General features: G+C 39.5%; 1 protein-coding gene across 2 annotated transcripts in view; it reads left to right on the top strand.

Annotated features, from left to right (window-relative positions):
* Positions 1–21841, top strand: part of DOCK1 (dedicator of cytokinesis 1) — a 318400-nt gene that overhangs the window by 83747 nt on the left and 212812 nt on the right. For both annotated transcript variants that reach the window (XM_050899443.1, XM_050899442.1), the window contains exons 25-27: positions 1398–1504; positions 13235–13362; positions 15777–15872. In XM_050899443.1, coding sequence (XP_050755400.1) covers positions 1398–1504; positions 13235–13362; positions 15777–15872 — 331 coding nt within the window. The remainder of the gene's footprint in view (positions 1–1397; positions 1505–13234; positions 13363–15776; positions 15873–21841) is intronic.

The following is a 21841-nucleotide window of genomic DNA, read 5'->3' as shown; positions in this document are numbered from 1 at the left end:
GGTACCTTATCATCCTAAAATGTGTGTGTTTCTGTTGATATTTTTTTTTTTAATTTTTTTTGGTGAAAGCTTGTAATGAATTATCAGGGTTTTTTTGTTTTTGGCTTATATGGTCACGTATTATTCCATTAGTGATATGTGATGATTGAAGTAAAGAGGCAATAACATAGACAACTGAAAACTGAAATCTAAAACCTTCAATGAAACATGGGCAAAGAGTGTAAAACTGAGATAAAAGGAGGAGGGCAAAAGAAAAGACACAAAAACCTAAACAGATGTGTTTAAAGAAAATTCACATTTCTCTGAAATTCATCATAGAATGGTTTGGTTTGGAAGGGACCTTAAAGATCACCCAGTTCCAACCCCCCTGCCATGGGCAGGGACACCTTCCACTAGAGCAGGTTGCTCAAAGCCCCATCCAGCCTGGCCTTGAACACTGCCAGGGAGGGGGCATCCACCCCTTCTCTGGGCAACCTGTGCCAGTGCCTCACCACCCTCACAGGGAAGAACTTCTTCCTTACATCTCATCTAAATGTACCCTTTTTCAGTTTAAAGCCATTACCCCTTGTCCTATCACTACCTGCCCTTGCAAAAAGTCCCTCTCCAGCTTTCCTGTAGGACCCCTTTAGGTACTGGCAGGCTGCTGTAAGGTCTCCCCACAGCCTTCTCTTCTCCAGGCTGAACAACCCCAACTCTCTCAGCCTGTCCTCATAGGGAGGTGCTCCAGCCCTCTGATCCTCTTCGTGGCCCTCCTCTGGACCTGCTTGAGCAGGTCCATGTCCTTCTTATGTTGGGGGCCCCAGAGCTGGACGCAGGACTGCAGGTGGGGGCTCACAAGAGTGGACTAGAGAGGGAGAATCACTTCCCTCGACCTGCTGGTCACGCTTCTTTTGATGCAGCCCAGGGTACGGTTGGCTTTCTGGGCTGTGAGCGCATATTGCCGGGTCATGTTGAGCTTCTCATCAACCAACACCCCCAAGTCCTTCTCCTCAGGGCTGCTCTGAATCCACTCATTCACCCAGCCTGTATTTGTGCTTGGGATTGCCCCGACCCATGTGCAGGACCTTGCACTTGGCCTTGTTGAACTTCATGAGGTTCACATGGGCCCACCTCTCAAGCCTGTCCAGGTCCCTCTGGATGGCATCCCTTCCCTCCAGCGTGTCGACCGCACCACCCAGCTCGGTGTCGTCGGCAAACTTGCTGAGGGTGCGCTCAATCCCACTGTCCATGCCGCTGACAAAGATGTTAAAATTCCTGTCTAATTCTTTTATGTCTGGAAAAAAATAAGTTTGCTTGTCGAAAAGTATGTAGTTGTTCATCTTGTTCTTTGCTATTGGATGTTCTTTATGTATTTTGGAAAGAGATTAATATATTTTTACTTGTCCCTTTGTATGTAGCAAACTCTTTACTGAATTCATCTTAAACGTTCCCGTGAGCCGGCTCACAATCCAGAAGTTGTACTGCTTGATAGAAATAGTTCACAGTGACCTCTTCACACAGCACGGTAAGCAGGACCTTTGCAACCATTGCTGCATTATTCATTGTCTCCAGATCTGTGCTAGTGCAAGGTTTGTCCTTGCTGCCGAACGTGGTGGAGGTTGTAACCAATTAAGGTTGTTCCTTTAGAAGGCCAAGACGACTTAAAATAAGTGAGGAAATGCTAATTGACACTTACTGCAGGTTGTAGATCATAAAGAAGTGAAAGCAAAAACTTGTAATTTTTAATTTAAAAGGGCATTAAGCATCCAGTGTTATTAGCATGTGTTATAACTCTAACTATGATATATTTTATAAAAAAACTATTAATTCAGCTTTTGTGCTCAGTGAAGTTCTGTGGAGAAATGGAAGTTTTTGATGTCCTTTCTTTCCGAAGCATTCTTCTCTCCCTTTAAGCTGTCCCCTAGCTGAAGTAAAACAACATATAAACCTTTTAGAGTGGGCTGTTCATCCATGCTTTCTTATTTTCTCCTTTTACATTAGTGGGCCAGTGAAAGGTAAGTTCAAGCACTTGTCTTACAGATTTCTTGATTTGATGTGAAACATTTTATTCTTTTTCGAGATGACTGCAGGTTAAACTAACCTAAACTAAGTGTTTATGTGCTGTCAGAAGAAGTTAATGACGGCGCAAATAGGCAATGGTTCAATGATAAAGGAAATTTGAAAGGATTCTTCTGTCAGATCAAAAATGCTGGGACCACGTGATGCAAAGTGCTGATAAAACAAACTTTTTTGGTTCCAATTTAAAAACTGTTCTTCGTGGATTGGCTTTGTACTGGCAGGTCTTATACCAGATCAGGTAATGTCTAACCACAGCTGTGTAAGCTTTGCTGCATCTAGTAACTTTTATTTTCTTCCAGTTAGCGAACAATTATAAAGCCAACACAATCTGTGCTGCAATCTGTTATGCTCCTTAATTTCACAGAACTGTGTGCGTTTGGGCCTGGTGCGGTTCAGCGGCCCTGCTAGAAGGTGGGGTATTGCATGGATCTGGTACTGACAGCTGTGGAATTAAGTACTGTTGCTTTTTCCACTTCTTTCCACTTGAAGTTTTCTTTCTAATTTTGCACAAGTACCAATGAAGAATGATTTTCAAAGAACAAGCTTTACATTTTGATGGTACTTTTTATTTAAACTGAATTTGCAGTGAGGTTATTCTCCAAGTTTATGATTTATAACAAGTACCTGTAAAATTATTGGGTCTACATGATACATGTTACATGTTTAAACCTTAAACTTTGGGTGTAAAAAAAAAAAAAAAAAAAAAAAAGTCTAATGAGAATTAAGACTGGAAGATGGAGATCCTGGCGACTCTGAACCTTTCAAGAAAGAGATAGAGCTTTTCCATAAGGAAGCCTTCCGTACAGTTACAGTCCCACTTGAGCAACAAGGCATAACACAGGTTGTAAATTTACTTCCTGCAGTTATGGATGGTGATGAAGTAAGAATGAATCTCTGAAAAACAGTCTACCAGCCACGTCACCAGGTACTGCACCAGCAAGGCGAAACGCAGTTCAGCTTCATCTTCGCTTTTGAGATCTTCTTTTGAAATTATTCAGCCCTTATGAGCCACATCAAATGATTTTATTCTGAATTGCAGGGTTTGCAAGAATAAAAAGGAGGAATGCAGATGGAGTTGCTGGCGTTGGGGCTTGGGTAAAATGGTACTAGTCTCTCTGAGACCGTTTTAATGTCTGCTCTTTCAGATACGATGTTACTCCTTTCCTTCATTCATTCTCAGCTCGCTGTCTGTGTAGTAGTTTTTCCTTCTCCTAGCTGCTTTTAGGTTGCAAGGTCTTTGGGGCAGAAGTCAGTAATATAAGGGTATTACACTTGACAGTCTTGGATAGGAGGAAATTGAGATAACTCAGATAAAACAAGAAATTATGACTATAAAAAGCACTCCTAAGGAAGGCTATAGGGGCACATCGTGTATTTACTGTATTAATCTTTGACTTCCCTTATTCAACCAATTTCATTTTCAGAGGTGGAAGGAGAAATTGTGTGTGGCTGGTTTGTTTTTTAAACCTAACTCTCAAACTCAGCCGTTTGGGTTGCAGCAAATGGTATAGTCCAACATTATTGAGCTCCTGAGAAATTTAAATGAATCTGTTTTAATAGCAGAGTCATTAATCTGAACTCAGTCCAGTTTTGTTGACAGAACACTGCTACTTAATGGCTTTTTGGATCTTATCAGGAGGCTCCTAACCGGGGGTTTTCATGTCACTGGCTGTTAAGAATGTCTTAAATCTAACGTGCTTCAGTTGAGTTGCAATGGAGATTCAAGGCACGTATGCTACTAGCGCTGCCCAGCTTGGCGTGTGTGGCACAGTGGAGCAGTGCTGTGCACGAGAGGAGGGAGCCTGGCACTGGGGAGGACTGGCAGAGTTCGGTGCAGCAGTGATGTGGCTGTGCCGCTTCCCGCGGGCTCTATTAGCGTACACACCTCTGCGCTGCCCTCCCTTCTGTATGGTTATATGTGACCTCATATATGTATTTTTTTTTTGTGTGTGTGTTGATAAACAAAGCATTATCTTAAAAGCTTCTCTTGCCACTGGTAATTCTCTATAAAGCTTGTGTATGGAGAACCAGTTGTGCTGGGAACCTTTCATAAACACTGAAATTCACTTGAAAATAAATTAAACCCCTAGCCATAGCCTTTGTTAGATTATTTTTTTTCCCCGTACTCTGTGGGTTTGAGTTCTTATTACTGAAACATAGTTTGACTGCCTCTCCTCTTCCTCATTGATTCAATAATTTTTAACTGATAAGCAATACTTTCATATAAGTATCCAGCTAGTCCTGTATCATATTGCAGAAATGAGATTTTCTTTTCTAAAAGCAATATGCAGTACAGGATTGTGGAATTGATGGAAAGCTGTAAAATGTACAGAAAATCAAACAGCACTTCATCAGTGTATTTCTGTTGGCAAAAAACGCTCTAATTCTGTGCTTTGAGAGGTCAAGGAAGATTTATTTGTGTCTCCAGAGGAATTAAAATTCAAAATACATGAATTCGTGAAGCTTGAAGAATTTTGGGGTGAGAGGAGTGGGTGTGTGAAATAGTTTGCTAAAGCATTGTGCTTGAAGAACGATGTTGAGTGATGGATGGTTCAGTGGTCTTTACAAAATCTGAAGAGTTTGGGACCTTGGATGAGAATGTGGTATGGAGTTTGTATGTCTTTAAAAAAGGATGTAAAATATAGTTTTAAAATTTGTTCACTTCTCTTCTGGTTATGTCGTGTGCCATTTATATGTTTCCTCCTGAAATTCAAGGTAACTTTTCTTCTTTGCAGAACTTGTACTTACTTTTAGTAAATTTTGTTCAGCCCTGGCAGGAAACTCCTGTACATTCCTTAGGTTTTGGTGCTTTTGTCCTAACAGTGGCTCATAATTGAGCCCTAGTACCACAGGGAAAAAGAAAAATCAGTATGTAGCTAGTCAGTCAAAGCAATGTTAAGCATAGCGTGTGTGCGTGTATATTTGTATATATGTATTTGATAGGAGAATACTAGCTAGGTGACTTCAAGGAGCGTATTTTTCCAAGCTTGTGGTTATTTACAGAGGCCAACAAGTAGAAGTCATCTCTCTGTTTAGGCTAAGTCTGTATCAGATCTTGATGCTTCTAGTTTCTGTCCTTGAAACAACAAATATTCAAATATCACTAAGAAGAAAAGATTTTCCTGTTGATTCCCTGCTAACATAAAGACAGCTGTTTCTGCCCGTTTTCAGGGGTTATATTCATCGAGTTCAAGGCCTATTTTGCACATCTTAGATGATCTGCCTTTTATCCCCTCCATCTTTGCATCAATAATCTATTACGGCTTTGACAAAATAAATGTGAATTTTCTTTTGGAAAAGCATAAGGTTGCATCTTGTTTTTCTTGAGCATGGAAAATAGTCCCTAACGTGATGATGCTCAATTGCCCTTTTTCTGTTCACAGCAGTAGACCCGTGTTATACATTGGTTTAGTCTTCGTTCCGTTTCTTGTGTGAGGAAACGCTTCCTGGAAGGTCATTGAAAAGATCATTTGGTCATGGCTGCTGCAGAAGTTCTCCACAGTGCGTAGCACAACTATTTCCAAGGGCTAAATCACAGCGATAATCTAAGAGCGTGCCCTTTAGGAGTTTTTTCAAGAGCTAAACTGTCATGTTTTCCCGTACTCTCTATGAATGATTTATCTCATTTTTGTGTGTATATATTGCCCAGGTAGTGCTATCAGCAGGATAAAGGATAGTTGTGAACAGGGAATTGGCAGTCTGTGCTTTGGAGGAGTTCATTTGATTCTGTCCCACTCCCTGATTCTTGTAGAGAAGAAAATTATTGGGCAGAAGTCCTTTGCATAGAGGCTGGATGCTTCTGTAGGGTCTTAGAACACCCCAGTGTTCAGCTGGGCTAACTGGGATGCAGCTTTTTGCATTCAGTAAAGCATTTTAAAATTGTCAGTGATTAACATCCTGATTCAGCAAGTTATTTCATTTTGAGACTTGAATAGAGCCTTAAATGTACTAGTTTAGACAAATACGTATACATCTTGCTCAGTGAGGACGTCAGTATATCAATATGTTCTTACATATGCCATACATACATAATATTTTATGTATAGATCTTTAAACATAAGATAAATATGAATATCTAATAATTATATAGAAAAAAACTAGATATGACCATATAGAAGTAAATGCATGTATAAATACATAATACTCATTATTCCTACCACAGTAATTTACATAGATCTGTTACGGTGCACACAAAATCTTTTTTGTCTGTGTAAAGCAGCAAACTTTTGATGGAGACCAACCCTGCATCTCTTTGTCCTTTCATGTCCCTCTCCCCTCCAAAAACCCCCCACCTCAAACCCTGAAACGGAGGAAGCGTTTCTTTAGATTAGCACCTTAAACAATTCTGTGTTGTAAAAGTCTTCTGTAAAAGTATGTTCAAATGTAAGTATGAATTTAAAGATCAGTGTGGAACAGTTTTATAATAACCTAATGCATGTTTTCAGTTCTAAATGAGTAAGTACTTATGGTTGGTAGTTAAATGAAGTGTCTTATCCCTGCAAACTTCAAAATTTTGGTTTTATGTGAATAGTGATTTATCTGATTTGTTTTGTCCCATAGAGTTGTTTGTATTCTCTGTTGCGTTGTTTTACAAATGACTTCCAGCTAATTACCAAGTGAGCTGTGTAGCTGCTGTATCCTTAAATAGTTAGGAAATCTGGTGATTTCTCCATTAGGAAATTGTTAGTCTATTAAATATTAGTAGACAGCATATAGCATTTATAAGAGTTCTTATTGTTTAATTATGACTAAAATTACAATCTTTGTCTCCATGCTTTGTAACGGAAGCAAGGTTACTAAGCATAGCTTTTATTTTTTTGGCCACATTAACTAAATGAACCGTAAAATAAAGAAATGTATTTATCAGTGTCCCTCCAAATGAAAGGCTTTTAAATTGACAAAATTTTTTTGCGTGTATGTAGCTTCAGCATAGTTCCTGTGTCAGTGTTTCATTTGAAGTCTTTGCTTGGATGCTCGTAAGTTGATAATGCCTCCTGAGCATCCTTTTATAAAGATTAATATTTTATTCTCGCTGCCCATTCCTGTGACATTAATCATTGTGGGTTGGACTTGTGCAGTGGAGAACAGATGTCGAATTATTGTTGTCTGTAATCATCGTGCATCGTACTCGTGAGCTGTCTTCAGAGCTGGCTTTTGAGCAGGAGACTAATGTTATGGACTATAGATTTATCAAGGTTGCCCATTAATCAGGGCTGGGAGGTGTTTGTGACAGGCAGGCTGATGAAGGTTAACCTTTCCTCTCTGTATTTCTAAGTAATCAAGGTACAGTTGATCAACCCAGTGTTTTTCAAAATAGTTTACAGCAAAGGATGCACTTAAAATCTTGTCTCCTCATAGAGCATATTACCATAGTACTAGATGTGTTTAAATAGATACATAGATACTTGTGTGTGTGCGTTGGTGGGTTCCATCTTTGGATTTTGTTGCCTTCTAGCTCTTGTATCTTAATAGAGGTAACTGGAAAACCTTAAAACGATGGAATTGTTTCAGTAGCTGTTCCTGCTTCAGTTCCAAGTGAAGCTGGGATCTCTTGTGTGATTAGAAACCAATGGGACAAAGATACCGGACTGTGGGATGGGGTTTACTGGAAGCGACTTTGCAGCGAAGGAGCTGCGGTGCCGGGGGCAGCACCCGAGCCCGCTCCAGCAGGACGGAGCACCCTTGCATCAGTGAGGGCTGGCTGCATGCTGCGCCGTCTTCACAAGAGCCTAGGCAGCAGGGCTAGGGAAGTTTTTCTGATACCCTGCAAGTAGGCCTTTAAAAACTGCCAGAGAAAGGAGAAGTATGTAAAAATCATCCAGTATGTAAATATGGTTTTATTACTTGCCAGATGCTGAGTATCATGAAGCACTCTTGATTTTTAGGCATAGCTTTTGTCTTTCCCATTGGCAATATTTATTCCTTTTTGCCTACTTCAAAGTAAGCTTTATATCAGTATTTCTTCCTTAGCATAAAAGTTCCACTGGTAATTTGAGGGCCAAGTAATCTTTAGAAAGATTTCACAGTGTTGGTGGTTGCACAGTTCTCTGGGATGTGGGTGTTTGGGTTTTGGTTTTTTTGTTGTTGTTGGTGGTGGTTTATGGACTTGTTTGTTTGTTTTTAAAAATCTGGGTAGGATTTGGATCTTTTGATCAAGTACCCAGCACACCTTGACACTTTGTTTTATCCTCCCGTGTTTATAATCTGCAACATCTACAAACCAAACAGCAGATGTTCACAAGTTGATGTTGAGGAAGGCAGAGAGCCTGTAAGGTGGTAACTGAGGAGCGTTGTCAAGTCTACCCAAGGGAACTTAGTCTTTTGTATAGTTTGTGTAATTCCAAATGAAGTAGTATGACAAATCAATTAGTTTTTCCTTTCTCAGAAATTCAACTTGAATACCTTCCCTATTGATTAGAGTGTACTCTAGACAATCTAACTCAAAGGTGACATGGCTGCAATTTTCGCCTTCTGCATGCTTGCAGATATTAAATTGATCTTTGACCGTTCTCTACTAGTGGGGCTTAACGGGGACATGAAACATTTTCAAACCTCTAATTAGGGACCTTTGCAAGTTATTAAAGATTGATTCACCTCGCAGGCTTTACAAAGGCACGTTCGTATGCCTTTGCTGGAGTGCTTAGCAACTGGGCATCAGGGTTCTTTCTCTCCCCTGCATTTGGTGAAAGGAGCGTGCTGCACCACTGTTTTGTGGGTTTTTTCTTAAGCTGCTCTTTCCTTTCCAAATTAGTCAAACCCTAAGGTAACAACGTACACTGAGGTTTCACAAATGCGGAGGCACAAGGCTGCAATCACAAAGCATCTCTGGGGCAAACAGACTGAGCTGAACCAGGCCAGTCATTGGGTTGAAATTTATATGGAAGATTAGTAGTTAATTTTGACCTGCATCCATCTGGTGATTCCTGTCATGTAAGAACAGTCTGAGTACTTGAGCAAGGAAGGGAATGATTTTTTGGATAGGAGTGAGTGGTCAAGGGCTGGAGCAGTTGAGAGGCAGAAGTTTAAAGCGAATGTAAAATGGTGATTATACGAAATACATGGCAAGTCAATACCAGGAAAACCTTCTTTATGTAATGGCTGGATCTTCACTCATAGCTTCTTTTTTCTATTCAGATGGGTGCTGTGTTTTGGGTTTTTTTTAGCTAAGATTATGTATTTGAAATTTGTGACAGCAAACTATTACTTTAAATGCACATATATCATCGTCTACCGTATTAGGGCAGTTTGGAGACTTCATTTTTGTATAAATAGCTTTAGATCATTTAATGAGCATCCTGGTAAACAAGCTTTTTCAGTGAGGTCAATTCTGTTTAGCCATTTTTTTCGCAGAGATCACCACCTCCTTTCACTTCTAATATCTGTATAGGTTTAGGATAATGTAGTTGTAAACAAATAATGAGAACTTATGATGAAGATGTTTCTCTGTTATTAATGGAAATGAATATGAGGGGATGTGATGAAGTCATGGCTAGGTGTATTTCCCCATGTAAATACATTGCAGGGTCTGATGTCTGTTTCTTGAGGCAAAAATTTCAACAAACGCACAATGATTTTTCTCCTTTTTGAGCTATAAAGCTGGAGGTTAAATGACCAAGAAGCAATTAAATAGAAAAACTCTGCATTGAAAAAACTAACTCTTCAGAGTACTTTCTTTGAATGAGAGCCCACTTGTGCATTCCTAGTGAACACGTACATTTGTGAGTCACTTGAGACTGAAGAATATTTCTCTTGAACTACTGTTGGGTGTGCTTATTATACTGTTATTTCTCATCCTCCATGTGTGAGCTTACAAGGCAGAATGAGGATGCTGCTGTTTCAGTTCCTCTCTAGCATCTTGTTGAGATGGAGTGCTCTCTATTCTGCATTGTAGCATGGTTTTTCTTGATTATTTTTTACATCAGTGACTCTTATTTTTCCCCATTGTGCAGTTTGTGAGAGCAGGGTTCCAGCCTTTGTGCTGTGTATCTTGCCACAGGGACAAGTTTGTGGAGGTGCTCCTCCTGTAAGTCTTCCTGCTCTGTAGGAGACAGAAGCTTGTGGTCACCGATGACCTGGGAGTCCTGAAGCAGCTGCAGAGAATAGTTCAAGTCATTGCAGTTGGACCTTACGGCACTGGCTGAAGGCTTCTGGCAGACTTTGGACAGAGACTCTTTCCCTATGAAGTCCATCTTTATCTCATCCATCCTGTTTCTTTCTCTTTTTTAGTAGCAAAAGCAAGTCCTCTTGAGCCCATACCTTATCACCGAGACTCATTAAGTGAGAGTAATTTTCACCTTGGCACTGAGTTTTTAATGCCTGTATCAATTTTTCCACTGCAAGCCAAAACACAACACCATAAGCATGTATTGATTTCTTCATCCTTGGCACCCCTTTGCCTCCTAGCTGTCAGTTTTTTCTGGTACCTGCAGTGCATATTTTAGCACTGGTGATACTGCCTTGTCCATCCCATGCTTGTAACCAGCAGACTGTCAGCTGAGCCTCAGTTTTCACTGTGGAGGGATTTTGAAGTTGGCGCCTGCGTGGGGCCCATGCAGTGCAAGTGGGTACTCTGTTACAATAATACCTTCCACAGCACTGACACCTTGGTGCACAGGGTGCGGCATCTCCTAAATACTGACGGGAATCATCAGGAATGGTCAAGGGTGGAAGTGCACATTCTGTCTCTGGACATCTCTTCAGCAAAAGATGAAGCTAGTAAAGGTACTTCATTCTGTTGAATCAAAGCCAGGGTCACCATCTTTTGGTGATTCAGATCTTTGTCATCCTGTGAGCTACTGGTATTTACTGTAGCTTCTCAGCACCAGTTTGCTCATTCTGTAACTCCTGCCTATCCTGACTGCTTCTGGGTGCCAGTTATGTCCACTGCAAAAGGACAGAGACCAAATGTGTGTCAATAAAGGGAATGTTTAGTTGCAGAAGGAGCTTCTGCAGTTGAGTAGCACTCTACTGCTACCAAGAGGAGGCTTCCTAGCGTTGAAAGCGTTACTTTGAGCTATTGATCTCTTGGCTTCTCAGGAAGGTGTTAGATATAACCCTAAATAAGTACTTTCGCATTGCAATATGGGGTCATCTGCTCTTAATTGAGATTAATCTCCAGTTTTCATTTTTTGGTCTTGTGCCTCCTGCTGTGGTCTGTACGTTACTCACGTTCTTGATGTCAGGAGAGTGATGCTTACTGGTCCAGAACTATTTAAAATCCTCTTAAATAAAGACTTAATTGAGCGCTCATGAGCATTTCTCAATGTTCCAGGGACTTCAGCTTTTGTGTGAAAATAATCTCTAAGCAATGATATAGTCATCAAGGACTGCCATGAAGCCTCCTCTTGTGTGTCATCCATATGCCATCAAGTCCAAGCAATTTGGGTAATATCACTAAAAAAAATGTCAGTGTGTTATATCTTTTGTGTGGCTGTCAAGAGCTTCATCCATATTTTCCCAGGTACTGTATAATTAGAGATCTCACGGGCCAACAGCCAATGTAGCATTTGACAAAATGAATTCTTCAGTCGTGTTTTCAGAGATTGTCGGCCAGGTGGATTTTACACTACAAGGGCAGCTTTTTGGAGCGGCCCATGTTGTGATGGTGTATGTCCATGTGTCAGGAAAACAAAAATTTCTTAACAGTAACAATTGTTTTTCAAGATACTTGGTTCACGTGTGTATACACGCATAGCTGTGCTGCCTTCTGTCTGTCTTTGTGCATATGACTTATCTGAGAAAAAGCTGCCTGCCGGCTTGGTAATCCAGCCCTTTTAGTATAGAGACATAGTACTCCTTCCTTTGGGCAAAGCAGAGCTCACACCTTCTTCCATATGTACGTGATATAGTTGGGCAGATCAGTAGGGAAAGGGACTTGGGGACTGGTGTCTAGTAGGGTAAAATAGCTGGAAAAGTCTCATGGTTTTCTTCTATTCCTGTTCTACAATATTATTTAGAGGAGGTGGAAAAATGCCAAAATGCTCTTAATTCCTCCTTGTACCTTCCTGCTCTCCTTTCCCTCACCCCCAAAATATATTTTAGTACTATGCTGATGGTATATACACCATATAATTTAATCATCATTATTTCTTCTTGAGTAAGTCAGGCTCTGATGAACAAGAATAATCAGTTCCCCTCCTTTGGGCATGGATTTATTTGGGGGCTGGGAATGGGGGAGGCTAAAGGGTTTTAACTTCATTCTTTCCTGCTTTTGCGGATAAAGTGTGCATGCTTCTGGTCTGATGCTGTGGTTGGTTGCAGCTGATACCTGCCTTCTGCATGGCGGCATCTCTGGCTGTGCCATCTCTCCTAGAGGAAAAAGAGCATGGTCCAGGGTTAGGAGTGAACCCTAGGTCCCTGCACTCCCTCTGTGCAAGACAATTTGCAGGTTATACGTTAATCAGATTCATTAGATCAGTGCCCCAGTGTTACCTGCTGGTAGTTTTAGGAGTATCAATCTTTGCCTTATTTGCCTTACATTCTTGACTTGAACCAAAATGTTGAGCTCCATTATTTAGCTCCATGTCTGTTTTCCTCATCTTCCCTATCTCTCTCTGCAAGTCCTGTACTTGCCTCGTACAGGCAACTACATCTGAATACCAGCATAAAGTGTTTCAGCAGCATTTTTTTGAGCTATGAAAGACCACGTCACGCAGCTGAATGTTAATCTGAATAGCATCATACATCTCAGTGAATCTTGTTTGTACGGTTAGGCTGTGCTGCATTGGTAACCAGTACAGGTAAGGTAAAAGAAGTTTAATACACCTTGCCAACACTCAACCAGTCGATCAAGCGTGAAGCTAAGCTTGTACGTAATGCTTTGTGTAATGTTGTGTGATGGCGCTGAATAGGTCCGGTTAGTCAATGTTTTTAAGCAGAGGCAGTTAACATCAGTGAGACCACTCAAGTACTTTGCTGAACTGGGACTGGTGGTGGCGCGGGTGGGAGGGTAGTGCTTGTCCAAGCATTCTTAACCTAATGACCTCATTTTCGCTTGCTTATAACTTTTTCAGGTTTTTATGGTTTTGGTTGAAAAGCAGGTGACTGGAAATCTGGAAGTTATCTTCTTTTTCCTGATTTTTTTTAATCTTATGTAAGCACTGAAGCAGAGTGACTATTTAGGCAGTGCTATGAAGTTATTTAAAGCTGTGTATGTAACCTTATGTTTTGTGTGCAGACTGCAGGGAAATCTTGCTGCCAACAATGACAGATCAGCTGAAGTATCACTTGGAAAGACAAGAAGATTTGGAGGCTTGTTGCCAGTTGCTGAGTAACATCTTGGAAGTGCTTTACAAGAAAGATGTGGTTAGTATCGTATGGTTCTGTGATGATTAGCACGTAAAAGAAATGGATCTTAGTAGAATGAATTAAGCAGGTAGCTCCTGATGGCTTAGATTTTCTCTCCTCCCCCCCCCCCCCGCCAGTCTCTTTTAAGTCTTCTTTTTAGGTACCCAGTGATGAGGATGTGTTGTGTGACATCTCAGGATGTTTCTTACTGTTTCTGAGGCACATCCAATACAGCACTGTTATCCAGTAACACTTTTCCAGACATTGGTTAGGTAGTGAGTAAATAGGTATTCTTAGGAGTTCAACCTTTCTCTTGCATGGTGTCTAGCCTCTGCCAGGTGGAAAATGTTTGCTTTGTTTTGTTTTTTTCCATGAGCATTTTGGGAAATGCATATTTGAGTTGTATTGATACTGGCCTGCTAGGCCAGCCTGAAGTGGGAGGATATATATATATATATGAACATATACTTTTGTCGACACAGCAAACTTGTTTAGCTTTTTGAAGTGCCATTTAAAGTTAGCTAATAGAATTCTCCACCTCGGTAAGAGATAACCTGAATTGGAAAGTGGCGGCTTCTGCATGAATATTATAACTAGTGTAGTTGTCTTATCCATTCAGAATGTAAATGTATGAGGCGGGGTTGCACATTAGAACCTGGGCAGTGCCCTGGGCTGGCATGCAGATGTGTAGCTTGCATAACAGTCCCTTTTTTGTCTTTTCTTGACTTCCCGCAAATACGCAAATATTAGTGCTTTGCGGGAGAGCTGCAGTGATTTGATGCTCTCTTAAAGAACTTTGGGCTGATGAGGCTGCTGCCTGAACCTTCAGTCCTGTGCAGAATCATACACTAATTTAGTTTGAAGGGACTTCAGGGGTCACCTACTCATATCCCATCTAGCATCTTATTTGGCTATGTTTTTTGGGCTCATTCTGATTTTGTTTCTTTTTTAAAGTACTTCTGTGTGACTGCTTCAGAGAGTGGGTTATTTTAAAAAAGGAATTCGCTTTTGACAGCTTGGCTGCTTCCTGTCACTCTTTGTTGGCTGCATTTCTCTCCGTGGTAGCAACTCACTTGCAGCTCCGCCATCTCCTCCGGCCAGCTCCGCGGGGCTGCAGGAGTGGTAGGAGCAGAGCCGAGAGCTGCCCTGCGCCGCTGTCGGTTAGCGACCGGCTGCAAGGGGGCTGCAGAAAATAGATACTCATTTGCTGGTGGAGCAGGGGATGGAGAAGGGGACAGGGAAAGGAAGGAAACACCGGGAGTGAGGAGGGATGTAAAGTAAAATTGAAAATGGGCAGGAGCAGCACAAGTGCTGGGAATGCAGAGAGGAAGAAAGTCTTAGAAAAAAACTCACAGGAGAGAAAGCAGGGAGAGCTGAAGGGTGGAGAGGAGCAGGGTACTGAGATAGATGCATTCTTCCCTGAAGATGTAAGCTTTATCACAAAGACAGATCTATCAGCAGCAGGAAGAAAAGTCTATATTGGAGCAGTAGCTGTGTATATTTGTACTGATGATGGATCGTTCTTCAAATATGCAAATGCATTTTTCATATATGCAAGTCTGCCTTCGGTAACTAAGCATAATCCCATGATAAGATGTGGGTTATTATACGGATCCAAGGGCAAGAAAGAACATGGTTCATGGGAACGTTTGGTCAAGAAGCAACACAAAGATGCTGCTTTATTTAGATAATTACCTGGGAAAAATGCTTGCAGATGTTGGCTATAGAATTGTTTCCCATTTCCATCTCACAGACCCCTTTTGAAGTCTTCTCCTTACTAATGAAAACTGTGAAGAAGCCTGTTTATAAAGTAAAAGATGGGAGCAAAGCTCATCTGTTTGTTTCTCCTTGCCATGTGTTTTTGGCTTCAGTTCCTGTAGGTGTCATTCTGCATGAGGTTTCTGAACTTGTTCTTAAAAGCTGGTTGCACTAAATATTTCATTTTCAACTCTTTCAAAAATAGTGGCAGGTTACTTCTAATACAGAAATACTAATTTGAAACAATTGACTGAGATTGCAGTTCCTTAACTAAAGCTCTGCTTTGCTTTTCTGTTTCTTTTAATTGAGCTGTTGCAGAATAGTCCCCCAGATTTGGTAATGCCTGCGGGCTTTTGATGTTGGAAGAATGACTTAGGAAAATAAAATTATTAGATAACTAAATGTCATAGGCTTTGCTATATTTCCAGGGACTTGCTTTTCATTTAAATAATTGTAACAGTACATGTTAATTTTTCAGTAACACGTATTAATAAAATAGACTTTGCATGGTGTTTGTTAAAATGGGAGACTAATTTTCTGCTTTTGATCAACAGCAGTGAGTGATGTTTTATTTAACTTTCACAAGACAGGCAGATTTGAAGGCAGGCATAAATAGTTCAATTGTATTGGTGTCTGTTGTATCTGGTTACCACTAATTTATTCTTTTTCCTTAGGGGCCAACACAACGACATGTCCAGATAATCATGGAAAAGCTATTGAGGACAGTAAACAGAACAGTCATTTCCATGGGACGTGATTCGGAGCTCATTGTAAGTGTCTCTTGATGTAAACTTAAATACCTGTGTCACATCTTTTTGAACCTGACTGTAATAGGATTTAAATCCCAGGTGACCCAAAGCAATCAAAACCTTCTGTAACTGTCTTTGTGTTCAGTAAGCTGTAAAGCATTGGCTTGTAATTTTTCCTGTGGTTTACACAGGGGGAGAAAAAAATACTTAAAAAATATCAGTGGCCAGGCGATTAGCCAGATTTTAGATGTCTGTGTTAACCAAAATGATGTATTATTTGTAATTAGTCAGCTGAAAAGTGTGGAAATGAAAGACTTGCATGTTTGTTACTACATTAGCAATCATTTGATTCTACAAGCATTTACTTGCCTTTTTGACTACGGCTGAGATAACCAAGATAACGGCAGTATTCGAATGACTGAAGAATAGAATAGAGCCCCAAATTATTACTTTTTGAAAATCTAGAGGAAGGACTGATAGAGTAGCTGCAAGTTACTGTGTTCTGCTTTGGTGGCATAGTGCTGTGATTTTTAAAGCCTGATATTTGAATTTTTCAACTGTATCATTAATATTGGTCTAAATAATGAAAAAAATAGTGAGGCCTATTGATGTCTAAAATGGGGATAGATCTTAGTATGGTTTTGGGAGTCTCACTGGGCGTTTGCCTTTACCTTGTATTCTTCCTTAGGTGTCTGCATCTGGCAACTAATATGTAGGAAACTGGTCAAAGTGGACCAGATTTCTCATCTGTCTGAGCAGCTGTCCTGTTCTACATTAATTTGGTTCAGTTTGGTTCGATACACTGATTTCTTTCTTAAAAAAAAGTTTTATTTGTTAGTCATCTTTATCTGAGTCCATTCGCACTTTCTTTTTTTGATCTCCCCTTTCTTTTCTGATTTTATTTCTCTGTGTAATTGCACACAGTGATATTTGACTTTTTGTGAGAAGGCTCTCTGTCCTCAGCACATCTTACTTACCTACTGCTGTCCCATTTACTTGGCATATGGTGGTGCTTGTGTTGGCAGATATATACAATTTTAGTTTTGTCTTTAGTGCATCATCCACTAACTCTTTTCTTTTTTTTGTCTTCCACTTTTATTGCTTTGATTTGCAATAATAGTTTTTGTCATAAGAAGGTGATAATGGATCACTAGATCCATTGTTGGAGCAAGAAATGGTTATAAGTAGAGATCGCTCTTCTGGAATATTATAAAGCTGGGATGCAGTAACAGTGAAAGGAAGAAAGAGGTTTATATGTTGTTAATTTGTGTGTTACCACAGAAATTATTAATAATATGCAGAATAGATATCTTAATATCTTTCTGTACAAAGGTACAAAACTTTACTTCTTCCCCCAGTTGCACAGAAGGTGTAGTCTTGTAAGACATACATACAGGAAACTTCTTCAGTTATGATTAGGATGTGAATTAATTATTGTTTTGATGAACATGATTTAGATGATATTTTAAAATGTTAATTATTCCTTTTGCATTTATCAAATTATATTTGAAAACTTCTCCTGTATATATTTTAACTAAGTACAGTTGCGTTAAAAATATCCATAATGATCATGAATACAGCTTGAAATCACTCTATCCGCACACTCTATAATTACGTGATGAGTATTAATAGGACCGGGTATTTTCAAGGAGTACTTACTCCTATCTTAAAATTTAGTCTGTTGTGGAAAGGACCTTCCTGTAATCAACCAGTAACAATTCATTTTTGTGGCATCAGCAAAGTAGGAAGAGTAAAATGCAAGCAATAATTGGCAAGCATAACCTGACTCCTCTTGGATCAGAATCAGGTTGGAATTATGTATTAACTTTTCTTTTGTCAATACTAGTATAGTTTTACCTGGAACTTATATTAGAGAATTAACCATAAAGGATAAATAGAAGGAAGGAATTTTAAAAATAAAGGACCTTATAGAGGCATAGTTCGAGTAACAATAACTTTTCCAAACGAAGTAAACTACAGAACATAGCAATTTGGTTCTTATATAAAGATAGCTATATTGGTGTACTAAAGCTGGCATGTTTTCACCTTGAAGAAATACTTAGCTGTGTCATCTTCATTCAAAACCTAATGTTGCATAACACACTTTAAATATAAAAAAAAAATACCTTGGATCAAAAATACTGAGAAATTGGCATTTACTCCTGTAGACGTGAACTATATATGCATTAAGATTTATGAGCTGTTAGCTTCATTCTGGAAGCATTCCTCTGAGGATCCTGCTTTAAATAGCTCAAACAAATGGAAGACGCAGTCCTTCTCATCGGAGACGAGACTTTTTTCTGTTAGGTAGCAATACAGAAACATAGATTCATAATCCCCTTGCAGTCTCAATCAAGTTCATTTAATTTCGCATTCTTTATAAACCTCTGTTCTAATCACTGTGGAACTACTGTGGCATTAGGGATGCATGTACTTTGGGATCTATAGGGGTAAACATCAAAGATAATTGTTTTGTAGAAATTGTTTGAATTTATATTTTAATAATATTCTTTGTATACTCTTCTGAGTTTGAGGCTTGCGTGACTTATCACACAGTCAAAACCACCGTGAGTCTAAGTCAGTGAGAGCTGGTGTTTCTGGGAGGCCAGAGTTCTGTGTGATCACCAGAGGATTGTAAAGAATTTAAGCAGTCAAGTGAAAAAGTAGTTATCTTGGAACAGAGGTGGCAGAAGTGGAATGCTTAAGCATAATGTGATTTTACATTAGTGAACAAAAATCTTCAATAGAAGATGAGGTTGCTAGATGTGCTAATGTAATGGGAACATAAGACACTGAATTTACTGTTTCAGGAGGATATGCAATTAGAGGCTACTAAAGGTATCATAAATAATTCAAATTACTTTATGTTATAACCTATGGATAGGGTTCTGAGTGTCTGATACTACTGAATGACGGTTACCGGGTCAGTTTCCTTTGGAAAAATGTTGACAAAAGATGAATGAATGGTAGGGCCTACCTGACCAAAACCCTGACCTTCAGGGTACGGCGAGGGACGAGCCTGCAGCCTGCCGCGACGGCGGAACCAGCACAGTAATCTGTTTAAATGTGGTTGCTTCACTGTAGAATTTACAAACGTTCCACCTTAATCCAGGAAATAAGAAAGGATTTTGGTAACTTACCTGATGCTTACCATGTCTCAGTCTAAATATGGGAGGTACTGGGTATGACCTTTTAACGTTTTTTTGGTCTTCAGTATTCTTCAAGGCTGTATCTCGCATCTGTGGCAAAGTTTCTGTCTATTAAACCTGAAATTGCCAGTTAACCGTGTTTAATTACAGGAGGTGCCTTTTCTACAGCGTTGAACAGACTAGAAAGATTCTCCAATAGTCTCATTTGATTTTGCACTTTTTTTTTTTGAATTTTTGCTTCCTTAAATGTGTGAGTTTCTAGATAAAAATCATAAGCTATTTTTATGATATACATTCAAAAGAGAATTATCTTGAAATAAGATAGACCATTTTAAGAAGAAAAACTAGGCAATAAATGAAACAGAGTATAAGTGATAGATTAAAATCTGATTTGACCATAATTTTTGTAGAAGTTGGTAGCAAGATGAATTTAGGTTAACAGTTGTGATACTGCACACTTTTTTCCTAGCCTCCAGAACTTGTAAAAAAACCCAAACCCTCAGTTTCACTGGTGTCTGTATTAACTAAGATTAAGCATAGTCTGGCCACTTACACAGGTTGTTTCAGTGAAAGCAGTGAATTTATATACTTGGAAATTAACATTAGTTTCCAGCCTGCCATATCAAATGAGTTTTTAACATGCAAGAAAAAAAACTTGTCACCATTTTAATACTCGTTATTTTTGGCTACTTTTTCCTCTGGAAGTCTCACGGTGACTTTTACTTGTTCTATTTGCTGACTGAATAGAAGGTTCTGTGTGTGTTACTGTAGTGAAGGTAAGACCTAGATGCAGGCTGTGGGTGCTGAGTTGCCTGATGCAAGGTCGGGGTTCGTTGCTGCTCACAGAAGCTGGCTGCTTTGGGCTACTTTTGCACGTGCCTAGAGCTGGTCCTGCTTATGACTCAGTAAGAAATCACCTGTAACAAGAGCACAAAATCTTTCCTACCGAAGAACGTGTTACATGAAAAAAAAGTAAATTGGGCATACTTCCTTGAGTCTTTTTTGAAGGATAATTTTAAACCATTTCTTTCCTTGCCTAGTAACTTTTGAAGTATGTTGTGTTCCATGCGAGTCAGCATATTGGCCTCCTTCAGTAAATCAGAATTGACCGGCCACGATGGTAGGTCCAAAATGAATCATGACTACTCCCTACTTCCTTGTGGTCAGCAGCTTGGTATGTTTTTCATTTACAAAGCCAAGAAAAACAAGCTAGTTGCTGAACTCTTTAGTTTCAGAAAGGACATCCAGATGGAGTTTTTGGATCCCTATGTGTACAATTTTTGGAAGATACTTCAGTTGGCAGACTTGTGCAACTGTATGATCATTGTCTATGAAATAGACAATCTTGGTTCCTTTATGTGGTGGAACAAATCAAATTCCATTTTGATACAGAAAAAAAAAATCTAGCTCCTGGATGTAAGAGCAAAGAGTGTAGGAAGCGGCTTTATTCCCGAGAGACTCTGTCCTTAAGAGCAGTGGCTCTGAAAAACACGTAGTGGTATATGGTGAACAAAGTCAATGTGAACACCTGCTGTGATCGGGGGAAAAAATGCTATCTTAGCTTCTTCTGGGATGTGTGACTAGGAAGCACTGGACAGGAGAGGACTTTATGACTTTACTGATGAGTGGAGTGTTTCCCACATTGCTTTTTTTCCCCCTCTACACTTTAAAACAAGGATGTGGTGAAACCAAAACAGAAATGCTGCAGAAATCATCAGAAAGTAGAGAAAGTAAGTGATCTGTGGTGCGAGATGTGAAAGCCATCTGAGGTTAATAGAAAGAAGATTTAGAGGTGCCCCTCGGTGACAGTGAAGAAGAATCTCTGTAGGGTGAAGATGACATCTGTCAAAGGAAAGAGTAGGAGCTGGTGACAGCACTGGAGAGTGAGAAGTGTAAAGTAGAGCAGAGAATATGGCACTGATGTGGGAAGTGAACACTGGAATAATCGATCAATCAAAGACAGTGGTGGATTCTCCATCTCGTGGCATCTTCAAGACAGGATGCCTTTCTGGAAGGCAGTAAAAGACGAGTCTAAGTACAATATGAGTTATTGAGGGTCACGGGAGAGAGTTCTGGGGCTAAAGTTACTTAGGAGTTGAAGCTAGATGTAAATTGTCTTTCTGTGCCTTAAAATCTGTCAAGTTTAGGGTTAATGGGTTCCAAAATGTTGGGGAGAAAGCTTCATTTTCTTCATTGGACTTCTACAATGTAAAAAATTATACTTTGTTTTATTGAATTGCATGTTTTCTTATCTTTCAAAAACATTTGAAATTATGTATTGCAAACTAATTTCACAAAAACCAAAGTAGTATTTGAATGATGGTCATGATTTTGTTCCGTCACTAATACTGAGCTTTTTTATGTTGTGAAATGTGATATCACTGATGCAGCAAACGGGTATGGAGTATGCCCTACCAACGTTTATCGGAACAAACTGCGTTCACCTAAACAAATTGACAGCAAATTTCTAGCACTCCAATTATTTTAATAAGTCACAGTTGTATTTTATGGATGCTGAAATAATACTAAAAATTGTTTCATGCAGTCCGTTTCATTCTACTAGAACAGAATTGTGTCGGTATAGCAGTTATATTTTTAGTGGCAATCCAGTTAACAAATTCCAGTAGTAATATATAGTGCGTGCTATTATACAGATGCTAAAGAAATGGTATAATCTAACAGCCTACTTGATTTGAAAGTGTTAATGAAAAATGAACCTATTTGATTTTGAAAAAGTGATTAACCTTTAAAACATAGAGTGAAATTAAAGGCATAGACGGTGGTTTTGCATCTTAAGCAAGAAAAAGCAAACACTTTGTACCAATGGTAGGATTTTTCAGT

Source organism: Gymnogyps californianus, chromosome 6, assembly GCF_018139145.2.
Source record: "Gymnogyps californianus isolate 813 chromosome 6, ASM1813914v2, whole genome shotgun sequence".
NCBI classification, from domain to species: Eukaryota; Metazoa; Chordata; class Aves; order Accipitriformes; family Cathartidae; genus Gymnogyps; species Gymnogyps californianus.
The sequence above is the reverse complement of the archived record's forward strand: the minus strand, read 5'-3'. Positions and strand labels throughout refer to the sequence as shown.